This window comes from Pseudomyrmex gracilis, unplaced genomic scaffold (assembly GCF_002006095.1).
Source record: "Pseudomyrmex gracilis isolate BER0280 unplaced genomic scaffold, ASM200609v1 scaffold_196, whole genome shotgun sequence".
In the NCBI taxonomy this organism is placed as follows: domain Eukaryota; kingdom Metazoa; phylum Arthropoda; class Insecta; order Hymenoptera; family Formicidae; genus Pseudomyrmex; species Pseudomyrmex gracilis.
Genome location: NW_018020780.1, coordinates 96963 through 114550, shown reverse-complemented (window position 1 = coordinate 114550; position 17588 = coordinate 96963). Strand labels below are relative to the sequence as shown.

The following is a 17588-nucleotide window of genomic DNA, read 5'->3' as shown; positions in this document are numbered from 1 at the left end:
ATTGTTTAATACAAGATTAAATTATTTTCTGTCACAGAATCAAGTCGGATAGCTTTTTTTTTTTTTTTTTTTTTTTTTCATTGATTATATTTTTTAACAACGGTTCACAATATATGAACTTACGTCTAGCAATTTATTCAGTTTTTTACAAAAGTGGATTTTCAAAGGTAAGCGAATTGGAACGACTTATCACGTTGTATTTTAATACACAGAACCTTGTCTTCAGTTCATACTTGACTTGCAAGAAAATAAATATTTTTTACGATAGTATAATGCTAGTTTTTTTTTCACACGTCTTTTTAACTAATTTTTACTAATAAATATAGAATGCAAAATTTTCAAACTAGATATACCGTGTAACGAAATATAACAAACTTACGAGAATATTTTTAATAATATAAGTTTGTTTTTTTAAACAATGTGAATTATTACAAATGTTTGAAGAAAACCAAGAACTCAAATATTTCTAACTGCGTATTTAGTATTCAATTTTCAAATAGACATTTTTCTGTGTTTTACGAGACATTTTCAAGAGACAACACACATTGGAAAGATATGCTTGAATACTTTTTAAATACATATACATGTTAGTCATTATAAATAACGCGATGAGATTGGACCATACGGCAGCTTTAATTTGACCTTCACTAGAAAAATTAACAATACTCTTAAATTAAAGAACGCTATCGTCGAATGAATTATTTGTGTCTTCTAATGAATTATTTATAGCAGTATTTCTCCCCTCGTTGATCATTTCCTGTAAGAAATATACCAAATGATTACAACATAGATTAATTATTCTGCGTCGCGGAACAGAGAAGAGTATAAGAATGGCTGAAGATCGTACTTTTAGTTCATTATCTCTTATAAAAATGAGTTTGGCCGCGCAATAACATTAAAAAGATATTTACAACTGACGTTTTCTGCGTTGTCATTATAGTGTCATTAACGTTACGAATGAGATAAACATTTGTGCACACACATACCTGCAGCACTTCAACAAGCGCTACTGTCTCATCATACATCTCTTTATATACACGCTTTTCTTCTTGCAACTTCTTGTTCCGTTCCTCGCTTCTGTTCAATTTTTCAACAAGCTCCTTATTCTCTTCTAATGCATTTTTAAGTGCTAATCTTCTCCTTTCAGCTAGCAATTCCCAAAACCTTTCACTGGTACCAGGTGCATCTATTAAGTCGCATATTTCAATAGGAGAAAATTTATAAAATTTTTCCACACATGCATTTCAAGTTAAGAAGTGCATGTGTATATATGTAAACATAAACTTAAAAAAATGAATAGAAATATTATTTATAAAAAAATTCAATTATTTACCTATAGATGTTAAGTCGTCTGTATCAATTTCTCTCTGTATTTGTTCGGTTTGTACAGCCTCATCTTTTGTTGTTTTTTTTAGAAGCTTGGAGGTACTTTTTGATTTCTGAATGCGTTTTGGTTTTGATTTTTGTACATCTCTAAAATAAAAACACAAGCAGAAGATATAACATCTGTATAAAATCAGTGTATGCTTCAATGCAAATTGTTTAAAATTTTTCACATGTATCACCTCTTTGATTTTACATCTTTTGATTGTTGAGAAGACTTGATCCTATTACCACCCACTAAAACTTCTTTGTCAGTGGCTGAGGGCTGCAATTCTTGTAAGGATTTTCTAACCTTCTCCTGCTTTAATAAAAACAAAACACAAGTGTATTTGTCACATGTTTTTGAAGACTATTTTATCTGTTTTAATTATAAACATATTAATTAATAGTTTATAAATTTTATTCTGTAATTTGTTATTTTATTTGCTTTATCCGGTTTTTGTCTTTATAAGCAATCTTTCAACATCTCCGATTAACAATCAGTTTACTAACTCGAATCGATCGATCGCACTTTTTTCAAAAATTTAATTCTCACGTTCTCTCCTTCATTATCGTAAAATCTTTGTCCTTTACAATGAGCACCTGGTTTTAACACTGTACAATTTTTGTGTCACGGAACAATGAAGATTCGAAGACAGCTTCAGTTTCTCTATGAGTACAGAAACGCGTAGAGATAGTAGATACGAGTTGTAAACGAGAGACGCGTACGTAAATAAGATTGTAAAGGAACAAAACAAGTGATTATGTATTTTAGAGGACAAAGACCGTACTTTAAGACGATAGAGGAAACAAACACACTAGTTTTCTCGTTCCAAACAATTTAAGCAATACAGAAATTGCTTTGTCCGCACAGAACACAGTTTGTGTGTTACTTGATCTTTGTATTTCGCATTAAAAAAAAAAACGCATTTTTCATGTGCGAACAAACGGATTTTTAATCAAATTCGTGTCCGAAGAGACGCGCTTTGGACGCTGCAATGTTGTATCCGGCACTTCTGACATGTTTTTGTAAATCAAAAGTCAAATTCATATGTTACGTTCCTACGGTGTTCTTGCTACTTTTTTTTGTATGAGTAAAAAACAAATATACCGACCTCCGTAGTAACACTCGGTTCCATCCCAGTACCGGTCTTCATCTTCTGCGGGAATTAAAACTGAGAATAATCTTATGTCTCCGGTACTTTCCGGCACCGAGACCGAAGTTCGTATAACGTATGTATACAGTCAGCTGTATATGGCGGGAAACGTAAAACCATAAACGATCACGTGATGAATAGATCAGCAACGTGCAAATGAAAGTCCCTATCGACGCTCTTAAGCCGGATCCACAATGAAATTCTCAGAGACGGCCAATCGCATCGTCGGATTCAATTCCGATCTTGTAAACGCGATCTTTGCGATTGTTGCAGATCCGGTCTTGAAAGATCGAGTGCGATTGGTCGATTTCGCGACGACCAATTTTCATCGATCTCGAATCGATTAAATAAAATATTACTGTATAAATGAATTCGAGTTTTTCGTGAACTATTTTGGATATAAAGGACATATTTCAATCCAAAGATGACGACAGTAGAATAAAAGAATGTTTATATCTTTAAGAAAATACGTGGTACGTATATATGCATAAGTATAAAATATTTAGCTTATTCAAACGTCGATATTTGCCAATGTCGAAAACTTTGTTGAAAAACGCAAGTCGGTATCTTTCAGATTCTCCTCTATCCACTTGTTTGCTTCCTCATTCAGTTCCTTAGTAAAATGTTCTTTCCACCCACCACTACCGCCTTTTCTAACGAAATTTTGTGCTTGCATAATACCGCAAGCTTTTAAATCATTTTGATTAACCATTGGATTGTTCTTGAAGTTTTCGATATTCAAATAATCGGCCACTTTGTCAATTTGTTCATCGGTATACGTTTTGCCTAAAAACGTCGCCACCTGTTTTATTATCTTTCGAAAATCCTGGAAAATATTTTCATAAGTTATTTTTTTGCACCAAGTATCTTTTCTAAAAAATCATCAAATAGTCGTTAAATATGAGGAAACAGAGAAACAAAATTGACATACGCGCGTCATGTCCTCGTAGAACAAAAATAGAAAATTCGGATGATCCTTCAGGGCCCATGCTTCTTTCAGATGAGCCCAGTACGGACTCCATGGCGCTGCAAAAAGATGTAAGGAAAAAAGAAAAACTTAAAAACAAAATCCTCTCACAATATTACACAGTTTTTAAATAGACAATCCATCCATTGTATAGAATTTCCGATTATTTTTTTCTTATACGTACTGAGATCATTCTTGAAGTATGACCAAAACATTGCGAAGTCTCCGGTAAATCCTTGTGTTTTCATAGACCTGTTCAAATGGTACCACGACACAGCAACGTCTTTCGGATTACGAGCCACGTAGACAACCTTCGGAAGAACAGAAGTCACAGAATCGTTCGGTTCTTGACGAATCTTTACTTCGTCTCTCATTACTTGATTGTTACCTTACAACCGACATCGATTATGTCGGGAAGCAAACTGAAGGGAAAATGGGATTTGATGAATCTGGGCGACGGATTCGCCGCGATGACCTCGTAGCCGGGTTTGGCTATTTCGCGGCACAATTGCTGCTTTGCCTCATCGCCCTTGTTTATCTCCAGAAATTCGCTCGTCACTTCTGGATGATTGAACATGCTGAATCTGTGGAGAAAGACGCGAATTTTATCAACGATTCAAGAGATTATAAACTTTCAACACATAAAAATATCTCTTATTCATATTGATTTTTTTTTATGGTGGTCTTGATTTTTGGATGTTTTTAAAAAATCAAATCAACAAGTAGCACGCGCATAGTATTTTTTACGCTTTGAGATATTATTTACTGTCGATTTCTTCGTATCTCCCGATAGCTATCGTCTGGATAAAGATGTATAATTTTTAAAAGAAAGAATCCAGAAACAAGGAAAGAAACTATAATTTATCACGCAAGTACGCGGAATAAAAAAAAAAGATAAAAGATAAAAACCTTGATCTTCGCGCATGGTATATAAATCATGCAAATACTTACTCGAGAAAAGAAAATCTCTTGGCAAGTAATTCTGCACGTGCCGTATCAAAGTCCAAGTTGTTTGATAGCAACCATACCAGCTCTTGTGTCATTGTAGTACCTGTGAACAGATAAAACAAAATGATTTTTTTACGTCGAATCGAAGCTTTTTATCGTTTTCAAATCACAAACGTTACGATATACGGAAAATCGCCAATGTTTTGCGCAATTTATTGAAAAATAAACAAATATTTACGTGCAAGCTCACGTAGAATTGCCAGAGTTTGTAAGATATACTGATATTCTTTTATTCAACACAAAATTAACAAAATGGAGTCCAAACATATGAAGTTTTTGCAACTGCGTCAGACGATGATGTAGTTTTATGTTGAAAAAAAAGTGCTTCGGGGATTTTTTTCTCGCTTCTGTCATAAGATTCACGACGATCGCGAGATATTGAGGAGTCTTGTGCAGAGAAAAAAAAGGAAGAGGAATGAAAAGAAAAAGAATAGAAAAAAGCTGTGTTTGATGAAAAAAAGTCTATATCTTAGAAAAAAAAGTTGAAAAAGAAGTTTTTTGGAAAAAAATTGACCCACCTGATCTCGGGTAGCTCATAACCCAGGTGTCGTCTGGTCTAGCTTTGAAATTGTAGAAGCTGGAACCTTGGTCTGTGTATTTGTACGGGAAAAAGTACTTATTCGGGCCAACGAGTACCCAGCCAGTTCGTTCACCTTTGAAGACTTTCAGCATTTCCTCCGTTTTTTCTTTTGAGAGAAGCTCGTACTTCGGGAACTGCTTGATCATCATGTTCACTCACCTGCAACTCAGCAAAAATTGATAATGTTATCGTTTCAATAATATTTACCTATCTTTGAATACGAAATTAAACTCGCGAGAACCGGTACATTATTTATCGATTCCGGTCGGTCGAACATGTCCTTCGCAGCAAGTATAATTTTTCGCCGTTCTTTGATTACTGCTATTAGCATTTCCGTTGAATGGAACAATAAAACAATTATCTAACACACCGATGAATTGTCAATTTTTTCTGTAATTTATCAACGTTTTAATATAATATTATCATGTTATATATGTATATACCTATTATATTGCTTGGGTAAAACTGCAGAAAAGGGGAGCAGCTTCCGATGACCTTGAGCTTGGTATATATTGTTAAGGTCGTGGACCCGAGTAAGGTTCCGAAGGTTTTATCCGGCGATCATTGTTTACAAGTTATTTTATAGACATAGACGAATATTTTGAGCGTTTCAGAAAAAGACTTTGAAGCTTCTAAGAAATAGGAGTAGAAAATTAGAATTGGTATAGTTTTAGCAGAAGCACCAAAGTTATAATATAATTCAACGCAAAAAACAGCGAGTCCGTCTCATTCTAAAAAAAAGACAGACGACAAACAAAAGACAAGAAGAAAGACACATCTATTCTCCGTTTCAATCCGACTAGAAGTCGCTACCTTCCGGACAGTGTAGCGGCAAATCAAATTTTGATCGTCGGGGTTCATCCTTCAGCATCCTCTTAAATCGCTAGTTTTGTAATCTTGTGTATTCGAAAGATAATGGACGTTGGATTTTTACATAGAGTAAATACATAAATATAAAGAATAATATAACTTTCTGAACTTAGTCCGCACACGTAAAACAGGTTTTACATAAAAAAGTTATGGTGTCGAATATTATTTATATAACAATAATACGACAAATATGAGATATATTATCTTTCGAGTACTTTAAGAGATATCTGTTAAATTGAGCAAGTTCGCTCTCTCTCTCTCTCTCATAACAAAAACTACGCACGTTTATCACACACAGTAATGTTTACTAAAGAAATCTTACGTAAACATGCATATACACAAGCAGTACATCGAATGTGTGTGACACATTGACATATTCTTAACAAGTTTTTATCAAGTTTATTAAAAAAGGAGAGACTGAGGAAAACTTATTCGATCGTTCTTACAAGCGCAAAAATAACTGATTTGACAAAATTTATTTCGATTTACTGCTTAGTTTATAAAAACATGCAGTAAGTTTGAGATCTTGAGATCTCAGTTCAAGTAGAAAAATGTAATTTGTTAATGTAACATCGTGACTGTACTTTTTTTTTTTTTCTATTCGTAACGTGCAAGAACGTCTTTGCGTTGATTCACAAGAAAATGCGATCATCGCCTAAAAGTTTGTAGAAAGTTGTCAAGTAATTGTAAAAAAAAACGCTAATTGTAGTTTCTTTTTGTTGTGGTAAATTAATATTTATATACGTACTTTTTGTTACTTTCAGTTGCACAGATATAATCTTTTTACCAGAATATCACATTAACTTATCACATGCACTGGACTGTTCAGTCTCGCGCGCGATCAGATACTAACTGTCTGACGAGTTGCTTGTGACCTGAAAGGTCCGATGCAGCGCATAGCTTAGTTATTTAGTTGACTTAACAATTCGGGTCAGTCTGTCAACTTTCACGGACTTACCGTCTTGTTCTCTTTTTTAAAACAAAAAAAAGCAAACACTCTAAAATCTTTTCTAATGTATAGATTTGACAAAAATTTACATATTCATCACATTATTATTCGAGTCACTCCGATATGTATTATCATAATTTTAACAAATTAGAGACTTAAGATTAAAGAAATAAAAAACAGGAGAAAAACACACGTCCTAAAAATATCATATTTTTTATTGAGGAAATAATGGAATAATTAAAAACAACTTCTCTCTGTCGTACAAATTAACTATAAGTGTATATCACTTATAACGGGTTTCGTGTAATTAATTAATTATTACGCGAACAACGCAACGAGAAACGCAACGTCGCGAAGGAAAAGGAAAATATTACTACCTACGGACTACATTATATATGTACAATTAACTGTACGGAAATATAATAACTTACACATTACAATCGGCATCTTAATCAAAGTATAAAGAAGGCATTTTTTTTCTTAATAATTAATTCGCATATAAGTATCTAATCGTAACGTATTTAACGTAACGTGTAATGGATGTCGCATGGATGCGCATCTCTTTTACAGTTCGCAGAATAATGATCGTTTAGAACAGGGGTGTCCAACCTTTTGGCTTTTCTGAGCCGCATACGCAGTCCGCGCTTGAGCACCGCGTAATCGAGTTATAAAAAATATTGTTAAAATCACATCATAATGTTAAAAGTTTATGATTTTGTGGGGCCGCACTATTAGCTGTAGCGGGCCGCGGGTTAGACACCCATGGTTTAGAAGCTTCCTTTCTTTAATAACTCGAAAGAGATCTTGCATTTTGTTTTCTCTCTTGTTCGATTCTGAATTCTCATCAGTAAACGATGTTGTAAGGCATTTCAGTTTTTCGTGTAATTATTGTTAAACACATTGAAAACTTGGATGGCTAAAGGCACTTGTGTGTGTGTGTGTGTGTGTTATACTTGTCTCATATAAATTTCCAACATGAGCAAACCGCGTGTACCGTGCATACACAAAATGCATTTTCACTAAAATTTACACGTTTGCTCATATCTTATCTAATCCACGTAACATTTGTGTTATCTCGCATATCCGATAGAATTAATCTTACATTTTCAGCATTAACAACATTTTTATATTGTAAAAATTGTACTCCAAAAGATATCGAGGTTGCGCGATGCTCGACGCATTATTATTATTATTTATATATTTTTTTTATTTTTATTTTCAATATAACATGTGTAAAAAGACGTATCGAAAATATCAATGCCCTGCGTAGGGTTATTGATTTTGGAAGCCCTATCCCTAATGTACGTAACGCTTACACGTGTAGGTCTCGAGTTATTAAATTCTCCATAAAAATAATACGCAGTTACACATATAATTGAGTAATTTATACTCTTGGTCTCGTGAGTCGACGCAGACAGTGTAAATATTGTCTATACGTTTAAAAAATACGGTAAATATTTCTCGAAAGAGAAGTATTCAAAAAAAAAAAAAAAAGAAAAAAAAAAGACACGTTTTACAGACTACAGATCACATTCCCATACAGATCGATATATTTCGTGTATAAAATATCGGAATGAAAAAAATATATATATATATTTCAATATCTCTTCTCGCAATCTGATTATCACGATTATACGAACGCGTTTCGATCGTATACAAACAGCAAATGAATAATTTATAATACTCGTGAGAAAGAAAAACAAGTTCTTTTTAATTCAATTTTTATAAAAGAAAAAAATGCGTTTTGCTGTTGTTACTACTAATATTGCTAAAGATAAGAATGTCGCAAAAATAGCATCAGGGCAAATTTACTGGAGCACCAAGTATATAATAATACGTAAGAGCCATCGTTCTTGAGCAATCTTCCGCCGTATCTCATTCAGCCGGTGATACGGTTTTCAATCTCGTGGTTTTTCTCTTTTTTTTTCAGTCCAATTTATGTTTTAACAAACCGCGCTGTATTATTTCTCGTTAGTGGACGCGGTGGAGGCCGGGTCGTTGTTATTGGACGCGGCTTTCTGTTTGCCGTTGGTCCCAGTCTTCTTCTCCTCGAAGTGTCGTCTCCGATGTACCTTCATGTTGTCCTGGCGGTTGAACTTCTTGCCGCATTCCGGACACGCGTGCAGTTTCTCGCCGTGCACGTAACGATGGGCGGCCAGGTGGCTCGCTTGCGCGAAACTCGCGCCGCACTTCGGACACACGTGCTTCCGCAGACCCTCGTGCTTCAACAAGTGCTCGTTGAGAAACGCCTTGGACGCGTAGCGATTGTTGCAGACCTTGCACACAAACGGCTTGGGATTCGAGTGCTGCAGCACATGCGCCTTGTACTTGGATGCGACTTTGAACGTTTTGCCGCACTGTTCGCACGTGTACGTGGTCGCGTGGCGAGTTTTGATGTGCTCGTTCAGCACCGACAAACTAGAATAAAGATTGTAACAGAAACGGCAACGGAAATTGCGTCGCTTCTTCATGTGAACACTCGTCACGTGGCCAAGCAACCGCGTGCGATGCGGAAAGACCTTGCCGCAGTACTCGCAGGCCAGATTCTGCGGCGGTTGATGCGACTTCATGTGAATCTGCAACGAGACCTTGTGGTGATAGCTTTGTCCGCAATCCGAACAGACGTACGGTCGCAGACCCTTGTGAACGTTGTCGTGCTCAGCTAAATAGAACTTGGACTTGAATCGTTTCGGACACTTGGGACACTGTATGGGCCTCGGATTGGTGTGCGAACATCGGATGTGCTTCATCACGTCGGACTTGCAGACGAACTTGGCGTTGCAAACGACACACGTGTACTGTTTGATGCCCAAGTGCGTCTTTACGTGTACCGTGCACTTATCCCGGCGTTCGTAAAACTTGCGGCATATTTTACACGCGTAACCGTTCTGATTGTCGTTCACTACGTGCTCCATGTTGTCGTCCACCTTGACCTCCTCTCCGTCGATCCTGAAGAGCTCCTCGGGATTCTGCGTGGTCTCCAGCCGTTGCTCCAATTCTGCCAGATCTTTCAGCTTCGCCGCCGCGTCGCTGCTCTCCACAGACGTGTTGTTCAGAATGTTGAGGATGCCGTTCACTTCCACGCAGTTCTCGTTCTGCAGCAGATTGACGATCGTTGTGTCTACTTGGCAGTAACCCTGATTGGGAAAAACCCGCGCGCGCACCGTCGACACCTCGTCGTTCTGTTTCTTGCATAGCTCCACGGTGAAACTGTTGTCCTCGGCGTCGTTGTTTCGACTTCTCGTTGTTTCCTTAACGGAGACCTCAACGTCGGGAGAGTCGGAAATGATCTTTACCAACTTGTTCAACGCCGTAGTCGGCAACTCAATCGCCATCGGATGTTGTTTCGAATTCTGTTTGTTCGTAGTTTCATTGTTATTATTGCTATTACTGCTAGTATTCACAGAATGAGTGTTGTTGGCGTTTGTTTCTACGTTATTGTGACTCCTCAATCTGTTCGCGATCGGTGTCTCCTCTTCGCTCGCCGCCGAAGACGCCAACGACTCGGCGCTTTGTTTACTTCGCAGCCAGCGAGTTAACGAAGTTTCCGATTCGCTGTGATTTTGTACATTTTTTTCTACATTGGAAGTCGCGTTGCATTTGGAAGCATGTTGCTGCTGACTGCGAAGACTTCGCTGAGTCTTTGTTTTCTTCTTCGGCGATTCCACCGAGTCTTTTTCGACGATGCTTTTGATGTTTTCACTCTGATCCTCCTCTTCATCCTGACTGTTACTGGAGGAATTGAGATTTTTTTCTATACTGTTGTTGTTATCCGATGACGATGCGCCCACCGTCGAGGGTGACTCTTCATCTTTTACCGCTGCCTAAAGAGAGACGGAATTAAAACGCATACATAAGTGGGTACCAGGATATGATAATTAGAAAAAGATAAAGAAGAGAATTGTATTGTGTGTCTAAATTTGGAATATATTATGCGTATCGACAAAACGTGAGCAAATGAAGCAGTTGCTTCCACATAACGCGTTAAAAATTTGTTTATTTATTTCTCTCCTTTGCAAAACTATATTTTATCGTAATCTCATATATTTAAATATTTTATACGGTTGTTTGTTTGTTTAATTTACAATTGTTGCATGTAAAAAAAATCAAATGTATCGTAAAAATAATAGCATGAAAGATATCACAAGACTGATTCTGATTAAACAGAATGGTGAAAGAGCAATAGAGCGGTAGATGAGAAATGTGTGAACGTATAAACGCAGAGACTTACGGACTCTGTTAAAGGCGGTAGCTTGTACTGATTGCGTAACTTTTGTTGGGTGCGCAGACACTCCTCTTGAAAGTCGCAAACGAATTCGAGCTTGCCTAGACACTGAACACAGATCGCCTTGGGCAGAGGATCCCTCTCATCTATCTGCGATTCACAAACAAAAAAAAGTGACCTAAAAATACTAAAGACTGCACCTGTAATGTTTGCAAAAAAAAAACCAACTCTTGTTTCCTCATCATTGTGGATTTTCACATGTTTCCAATATAAATTTCTTAGTAATCTATCTAGTTTCCTTTTTGCCAAATTAATCAGTTACAAAACGTGAACACTACCGCTCTGCTCTGTACATACACCATTTTACAATGCATTGTGTAATCTGGTACCCACTCTCTAATTCACAATTGTCAATTATCAAACAACAGAGTTTTGGCAAACATAAATGTGTAAAAGCACCTGTTGCTTTTATCAAAAATCATTCCCTTATTTCCAAAAAAATTTACATAAGTTATATTTTCACAAATGTAAAAAAAAAAAAAAAAAAAAACAATCTTGATTTAAACAATTCTCAAAATACTAAGACCAATTTTGCAGAGTCCTGCAGAAATCTCATTGCCAATGTAACTCTAACAAAAACCATGACAATACTTTGGAGCAACGTTGATACAAATGTCAAAATTTTGTTGCACTAATGAAATTAAAAACAAAAAACAATCGTTTCTTTTTTTTTTTTTTTTAACTAAAACCAAGACACTCCTCGTGCACCAGTTCTGTAAAAAAAAAACAAATTTGCTCAAAACGTGCATTGTAAATAAATGGCGAACACGAACACACAGATACCTCTTAATTAATGCATTCTCTGTTTGTACATAAACTACACATATGCAAACTACACATTCCACTTGTTTCTCGCCGATTAGCATTTGAAAAGCATTGACGACTAGAAGTGCAAAGCGGTGAACAATTGCGGTCAAGTGTCGCACCCTCGTGTTTCTCGTGTCAGAAAAACATCGGATATCCTATAGAGCACTTCCTCGTGTGAGAATCAACAAGCGTGTGAGAAGCGCAAGAGATATTACTACAAAGCAAGTGCGTCACGAAGACAATTAGCATGCGGTGCAACAAACACACACGAATTTTCTAGCCCTGCGCAAGTTTCTAGAAAATGCAGATTAGAGAAAGAAAAAATCATTCAAATTTTCTTTTCCAAAGGGAAAAAAAATTTGTTCAACTTCCCCGCTCTTGGCGAGGAAAAAGAACGAAGGAAAATCGCAAAGGTTCGCGCGACGTCGCACATCCGGACGCGATCCGATATCTCACCAGGATGTTGATTTTCGTGTGGATCTTGAGGCCCAGGTAACGTTTGACACCCTCCTCGCCAAACACGTCGATGTAGATCCTCTCGTACTGGCCGCAGAGTCTGCATATTTTCGACTGCCCCTCTTGCACGTCCATCCTTATCTCGGTCGCGGTATTAATGCCCGTCTAGATACACGCTCGACTACTTGGAAGTTGGAGAAAACCGGGCGATGGTATAGAATACGTGTGTGTAGAGCAGCGCTCGTTGCCTCGAGTTTTGCACCGACGACGCCACCAAGCAGGTGACGCGAACTGTCGCCCGTTTGATCGCGGCGTTTCTCTCTCTCTTCCTGTGTTTTTAATTTCGTCCTTCCTCGACCGAGAGCTCGTGAAAAAAAAAATTAAATATTACAACGTGCCGTCGCGCGGAGCCATCGGAGTCGCGTCACCGCCGGAGAGGATAAACGGAAGAAAACAACGAGGAAGGGGCGAAAATGGAGACAACAACATCGGTGTTACTACTTGCTACGACGATCCGAAAACATGCGAAAACATTGGAGAGTACCCGCGTACTCCGGCCACCCAACGAACATGGCCGATCGCGAGGCAAGGCGCGTGCTGCCCCCTGGATCACGCTCGACTTCGGATCGCGAGCCGAACTCGCGAAACGATATGTCCGTCGAAAACTCGACCCACCAATGGAAGGTGTTCGTCGGTCGCGTTTCGAATAATCGCGACCAATCAAACGTGGCGGAGTCGTTCTCATTGGCTGGGGCAGCGTCGAGCAAAACCGCCCTTTTTTTGAGTTTCGCGCGGGAAAACATCAACACATAATTTTTGCGATAAAACTGTGTTTACTTATTGGAACTTACATTATAATTGTTACACGGAAATTTATAAATATTCTGATACATTAGGTCCTAGTTTTGTTATTTTATCGGGCATCAAAGACGACAACTGAAGACAACGTTAAGGAACGTATTTCTTGGATCATGTGATAATTCGAAATAAATGCACATGTAAAGATATTGAAGTTGTAAAACTAAAAGTACAATATTACGAAAGGATACGTCTTTTGGTGCGCTTCTTGTACATAATTCTGTAGCCACATTCCCTGCAACGGACCGGATCTCTCTGACGAAGCTCGTTATCGTGATGGCATTCTAAAAATTATTGCAACGTTTAAGCATACAATTGAATAAAATGCCGTAACTGTTATGTATACATGTAATGTTATTTATTATATTTATAATTCTATTTACAATGCAATGTAGAAGTGTGTAAGATTCTAGAAGTTTCTACTGGAAATTGCATATACACTTTATATATATTTTTATAATAGAAATTACATATATTTAAAAGTACAAATTGGTAATTTTACTGGAATAAAGTTGATATGATTCAGAAAGTAGTAGTAAACGTTTTTATCTACGCACCACGTGCTAATAGTATGTAATCAAAAACATGTCCCAAACAAGTGAGGTTAGATTATTGAAATGATAAACAAACAGCAAACACGTGTGTACTTACCTCCGCAAATATATACCATGGCTTGTTTCGGTGTGGATTCCGATTTACTGGATTCCATTTTGATGATTAGCAATTAAACAGCTCCGAAACAGAAATGTCAGTTTTGAGACGCTCGCAGCACGCAGCAGCAGCAGCAAGTTTGTAACATTCAGTGAACTCAAAACGTTTCGTACCACTTGCTCTCTGCCACGATTAACCGTCGATACGTAGATACGCGATCAGCAGAAGCTTAGGATTGCTATCGCATTGCGCTGCTATTTTGTCCAACAAAGATTTGATTGGGCGCAGGACAGAGTTATCTGGGAAATTCTAATTGAACAGCCAATCATCGCGCTCGAAATCTTGATCCCACAGAAACGCAGCAATGAGATATCAGCCCTAACGCTTGCTCATTGTTGTGTACCGACTGTCGCAACAGAAAGAGAAATATACACAAAAGGTTTAAAACTCACCGAGCCATTGCAACACACCATTGACAATGCGAGAAGTATGGAGATCAGATAATACACATATGGACTTATGTGTGTGAGATGCGTCATTCGTTCTCTAACATCCTAAATGTCTAATATGACCGCAATGACAAATGATCACTCCGTGATGATTTGAGGAAATAAGTAATGGGGAAAAACTGAACGATGATTTGGTCATTTAAAAGACAGGAGGTAATATAAATGAAACGTACAAATCGCTGTGTGCAAGGGCACAACGAGAAAAGAGGACAGCTATAGCCGCGGATCGAATTTGTCGACGATGGCTCATTTGCTCAAGAATCTCACTAATAGCATCTGGCACGCGTTTCACGCGTTGCAAACCGACACCACCAACACGGTCGCAAAGTCGAAATTAAAGGTGAGAGAGATCTGAAAGATCGAAGTACACACCTGTAGCTTAGGCGTGGCGACCTGTTGGTTACTTTTCCCATGTAGTTTATGCTCATAATTTACTGAAGATCTATTTGTAAATTAATAAAAAAAATTAATTAAATCTGATATATTGCGCTTTTTTGTTGAGAATTCGCTTACATTTTTTTACTTGAAGGTGTTGACGGCCAATATCGGAACACTGATGGATTTGTATGGCGTAGAAAAGGGACTGGAACACTACAGGAGTACGCAGAGCCTGACCTTTGATCACTACATCTATTACTTGCAGAAAGAAGTAAGATACTTCAAATGGAAGCGCAATCAAATCAGTTTCCCTTCTATTTATCAATCAAGAGAATACTGTTATTGACGGAATGTGTGTTTTTTTTAAGGTGTTCTCTTCTTTGACTGATAGCACATCCATACAGATGTTGAGAACGTTGGAGGAAGGAATCGACGAGATTTGCTGGCTGGTCTGCAAGAAGATCTATCTGGAGAGATCGAATCCGGTTTTTGAAGATCACAGTGTTTATCAATTGTTCAGAATTTACTGTTTACTGGCTGAAACGGACGTGGACGCGACAGATTTTTATTTGGTTAGCGATTGGATCATTTGTTGAGCAAACATCTTTCACAACGCAATGTTTAATGCATTGGTTTGTGTTGTTGGTTGCAGGTAACAATGCACAGCGACGAAGTGGCGCAGATCGCCTCTCATCTGGTGATGTCTTTGGGCTTGCAGTGGGACGCAGCAGACTTCTCAGCTTTATCGGTGGCTATCGGAATGTTCAGGTAAATTCTTTTTTTGTGTCAAAGATCAAAAATAAAATGATGATAATAGAAATCCAGAGAAATATAAATGAATTTTTCTGAAACGTTGCGAAGATTTTCCACATTCCTGGCCGTTCTGGAATCCAAGTACAGCGGCGGCAATACTTTGGACACTATGGCGTTGACAGAAGCGATTGACGACCTTTATCAGATCTACATGGAGAACGTGGTGAAAAAGGTATCGTACATATTTGTTTTGTTTTTCTACCAACATGATGTTAATTAAACTAACATTTTACGAAATTTTATTACAGGGTTATTTGATGAAGAAAGGTTTTCTCCTGCCGACGTTGCGGTACTTCTGGTTCGTGTTGCGTCCCGGCGAGTTGACGTATTATAAGGATCCCCAGCAGAAGGAGCCATCCGGAGTGATACCGCTGAACTCGAATTGCTGGGCTGACACTCTGACGACCAGCGGGAAACCCGACAGGAAATTCGTGCTGAGCACACCCGAGCACAGATGCATAGAACTGGTAGCGGAGGATCACAAGGGCAGGCTGCAATGGCTCGCAGCGTTGCAAACGGCCATTCAGCATTCGGGTGAAAAGATCAGTTATCAGAGGAACTTGGCCAATCAGAGGAGATCTCTGCGACAAGTAAAAACTTTGCCAGAAAAATGCGAAAAATATGATTGATTTTAAGTTCGAACTGGTTTGATAACGCGTTGTTGGTGTTGATAACTAGGCCATCAAGCAAGAGAAAGAGGAAACCAAGCTGGAACTTCAGCACGAAAGACAAGCTAGAATCGCTGCTGAAATACAGGCCCAAAAATTGGAGGTTCTGTCGAAGGAAGAGAGTGCCAAGATTCAACAGCTGGAGGACGTGAAACAGAAGCTGGAGCTGTTGTTGCAAGAGGAGAAACAGGCTTTACGCGATGAGGAAATAGGTAAGAATATTCGATTTACATTGCGTTACGCAATGTGCTTTGATGCATTGTGTAATCTGAAATACCGTGGAAATTACAGTGCGAAATCTACAAGCTAGAGTATTGCGCGAGGAATGGGAAAAGAGAGAGCAATTGGAGAAATTGCAACAGGAGCAACAACAACTGCTGGAAATGGAAAAAACGAGAAGACTGGAATTCGAACAAATGCAGCAGAAAAATGAACGGCAGTTACAAGGTATGCGAGAGAATCAAAGTAGAAAGACGTTAAATATCGTATGTAATCTTGAAAATTATTGATGTGAACTATAAACATCGTATCTACGATTTTCTAATATCGAAACTTTGCCTTTTTAGTGTCTCCTGTTTTTACATGTCTTGTATGATTGTTTTTACTTTTATTTTGCATCTAAATTGATTTTTGTTACGTTCTCACTCTTATTTAATGCGTCCGTTTTCTATATATTTGGAGATTTTTACTTTCCTTTCCCTTGTTTGCTTTCGTTTCGATCTTTAGACGCTGAAGTGCGACTTCAGCAGTTGGAGGCCGAGAGGGAACATCTGGGTGCGGAGCTGCGCGCAGCGCGTGAAAAGGTGAAACGCGCCGAGGAGGCTCAACTTCTACTTGAGACGCAAGTCGTGACGCCTACTTTGAGAGGAGGCGAGAGAATTAGACGCACACAAAGTCTCATACCCACAACGGAGCGTCCGTTGTCCATTGAGAAAATTAATAACAGGCCTATAGTGTTACAGAAAAATGACTGATGTACATGCGCAAACAAAGAAGTTTTTTTTTTATCGCTTAAGTTGTAAGTGTCTTCCATCGTGTAATTAATACAAAGTATATTCTTATAGAAACTACACGCGCGTGTTTATACACGACGCCGCCGATTTCATCGACTTGCCTCGTCCGCAATCTTAGCCAAAAATTATTTTTAGTCAGACAACGCGCATACAAATACGTATAACGAATTTATTCTTCATGCGAACATATAATAAAATATACATACATACATATATATATATAATACATATATATGTATATATATATATATGTAATA

The 17588-nt window shown here is 37.9% G+C and overlaps 5 protein-coding genes across 7 annotated transcripts; 1 reads left to right on the top strand and 4 right to left on the bottom strand.

The window, feature by feature from the left end:
- Positions 1 to 53: 53 nt before the first annotated feature.
- LOC109858273 lies at positions 54 to 2640 on the bottom strand. Of its 2 annotated transcripts, none has more exons than XM_020435361.1 (5): positions 2478 to 2640; positions 1566 to 1684; positions 1334 to 1473; positions 987 to 1186; positions 54 to 757 (listed from the first exon to the last, which is right to left on the bottom strand). In XM_020435361.1, the coding sequence occupies exons 1-5, from the start codon at positions 2517 to 2519 to the stop codon at positions 674 to 676; spliced, it is 585 nt and encodes a 194-aa protein (XP_020290950.1). In that variant the 5' UTR covers positions 2520 to 2640; the 3' UTR covers positions 54 to 673. The 2 variants fall into 2 exon arrangements, with proteins under 2 accessions (XP_020290950.1, XP_020290951.1); XM_020435362.1 differs by having other exon boundaries at positions 1566 to 1681; positions 2478 to 2639.
- Positions 2641 to 2952: 312 nt separating this feature from the next.
- LOC109858272 (sulfotransferase 1C4-like) lies at positions 2953 to 6799 on the bottom strand. 2 transcript variants are annotated; one of them, XM_020435360.1, is made up of 8 exons: positions 6693 to 6782; positions 5518 to 5706; positions 5013 to 5233; positions 4438 to 4537; positions 3875 to 4070; positions 3671 to 3797; positions 3451 to 3545; positions 2953 to 3345 (listed from the first exon to the last, which is right to left on the bottom strand). In XM_020435360.1, the coding sequence occupies exons 3-8, from the start codon at positions 5221 to 5223 to the stop codon at positions 3031 to 3033; spliced, it is 1044 nt and encodes a 347-aa protein (XP_020290949.1). In that variant the 5' UTR covers positions 5224 to 5233; positions 5518 to 5706; positions 6693 to 6782; the 3' UTR covers positions 2953 to 3030. The 2 variants fall into 2 exon arrangements, with proteins under 2 accessions (XP_020290949.1, XP_020290948.1); XM_020435359.1 differs by lacking the exon at positions 5518 to 5706 and having other exon boundaries at positions 6693 to 6799.
- A 293-nt stretch (positions 6800 to 7092) lies between these two features.
- On the bottom strand, positions 7093 to 13012 carry LOC109858274 (zinc finger protein 2-like). Its single transcript, XM_020435363.1, has 3 exons — positions 12442 to 13012; positions 11125 to 11268; positions 7093 to 10717 (listed from the first exon to the last, which is right to left on the bottom strand). The coding sequence occupies exons 1-3, from the start codon at positions 12574 to 12576 to the stop codon at positions 8855 to 8857; spliced, it is 2142 nt and encodes a 713-aa protein (XP_020290952.1). The 5' UTR covers positions 12577 to 13012; the 3' UTR covers positions 7093 to 8854.
- Positions 13013 to 13245: 233 nt separating this feature from the next.
- On the bottom strand, positions 13246 to 14130 carry LOC109858254 (DNA-directed RNA polymerases I, II, and III subunit RPABC4). Its single transcript, XM_020435330.1, has 3 exons — positions 13951 to 14130; positions 13491 to 13583; positions 13246 to 13377 (listed from the first exon to the last, which is right to left on the bottom strand). Exons 1-3 carry the CDS (start codon positions 14006 to 14008, stop codon positions 13355 to 13357), a joined length of 174 nt encoding a protein of 57 aa, XP_020290919.1. The 5' UTR covers positions 14009 to 14130; the 3' UTR covers positions 13246 to 13354.
- A 213-nt stretch (positions 14131 to 14343) lies between these two features.
- LOC109858252 (differentially expressed in FDCP 6 homolog) lies at positions 14344 to 17580 on the top strand. The gene is made up of 9 exons (XM_020435329.1): positions 14344 to 14799; positions 14989 to 15108; positions 15206 to 15409; positions 15490 to 15605; positions 15699 to 15822; positions 15899 to 16240; positions 16329 to 16530; positions 16610 to 16765; positions 17045 to 17580. The coding sequence occupies exons 1-9, from the start codon at positions 14701 to 14703 to the stop codon at positions 17290 to 17292; spliced, it is 1611 nt and encodes a 536-aa protein (XP_020290918.1). The 5' UTR covers positions 14344 to 14700; the 3' UTR covers positions 17293 to 17580.
- The last annotated feature ends 8 nt before the right edge of the window (positions 17581 to 17588 follow it).

What these genes read in the sequence shown, in the direction of transcription:
- LOC109858252 (XM_020435329.1), top strand. Translation starts at nt 14,701, where the DNA reads ATGGCTCATTTGCTCAAGAATCTCACTAATAGCATCTGGCACGCGTTT. An exon ending in TCTATTACTTGCAGAAAGAA is followed by an intron (nt 15,109 to 15,205) that starts GTAAGATACTTC and finishes GTTTTTTTTAAG; the next exon opens with GTGTTCTCTTCTTTGACTGA. An exon ending in AAATGAACGGCAGTTACAAG is followed by an intron (nt 16,766 to 17,044) that starts GTATGCGAGAGA and finishes TTCGATCTTTAG; the next exon opens with ACGCTGAAGTGCGACTTCAG.
- LOC109858272 (XM_020435359.1), bottom strand. Translation starts at nt 5,223, where the DNA reads ATGATGATCAAGCAGTTCCCGAAGTACGAGCTTCTCTCAAAAGAAAAA. An exon ending in AAGAGATTTTCTTTTCTCGA is followed by an intron (nt 4,071 to 4,437) that starts GTAAGTATTTGC and finishes CTTTCTCCACAG; the next exon opens with ATTCAGCATGTTCAATCATC. An exon ending in TAATCGATGTCGGTTGTAAG is followed by an intron (nt 3,798 to 3,874) that starts GTAACAATCAAG and finishes GTTCTTCCGAAG; the next exon opens with GTTGTCTACGTGGCTCGTAA.
- LOC109858273 (XM_020435361.1), bottom strand. Translation starts at nt 2,519, where the DNA reads ATGAAGACCGGTACTGGGATGGAACCGAGTGTTACTACGGAG. An exon ending in AACCGAGTGTTACTACGGAG is followed by an intron (nt 1,685 to 2,477) that starts GTCGGTATATTT and finishes TTTTTATTAAAG; the next exon opens with CAGGAGAAGGTTAGAAAATC. An exon ending in AGACGACTTAACATCTATAG is followed by an intron (nt 1,187 to 1,333) that starts GTAAATAATTGA and finishes GCGACTTAATAG; the next exon opens with ATGCACCTGGTACCAGTGAA.
- LOC109858254 (XM_020435330.1), bottom strand. Translation starts at nt 14,008, where the DNA reads ATGGAATCCAGTAAATCGGAATCCACACCGAAACAAGCCATGGTATAT. An exon ending in CATGGTATATATTTGCGGAG is followed by an intron (nt 13,584 to 13,950) that starts GTAAGTACACAC and finishes AATAATTTTTAG; the next exon opens with AATGCCATCACGATAACGAG. An exon ending in CAAGAAGCGCACCAAAAGAC is followed by an intron (nt 13,378 to 13,490) that starts GTATCCTTTCGT and finishes CGTTGTCTTCAG; the next exon opens with TTGTCGTCTTTGATGCCCGA.
- LOC109858274 (XM_020435363.1), bottom strand. Translation starts at nt 12,576, where the DNA reads ATGGACGTGCAAGAGGGGCAGTCGAAAATATGCAGACTCTGCGGCCAG. An exon ending in ACACGAAAATCAACATCCTG is followed by an intron (nt 11,269 to 12,441) that starts GTGAGATATCGG and finishes TGTGAATCGCAG; the next exon opens with ATAGATGAGAGGGATCCTCT. An exon ending in TACCGCCTTTAACAGAGTCC is followed by an intron (nt 10,718 to 11,124) that starts GTAAGTCTCTGC and finishes GTCTCTCTTTAG; the next exon opens with GCAGCGGTAAAAGATGAAGA.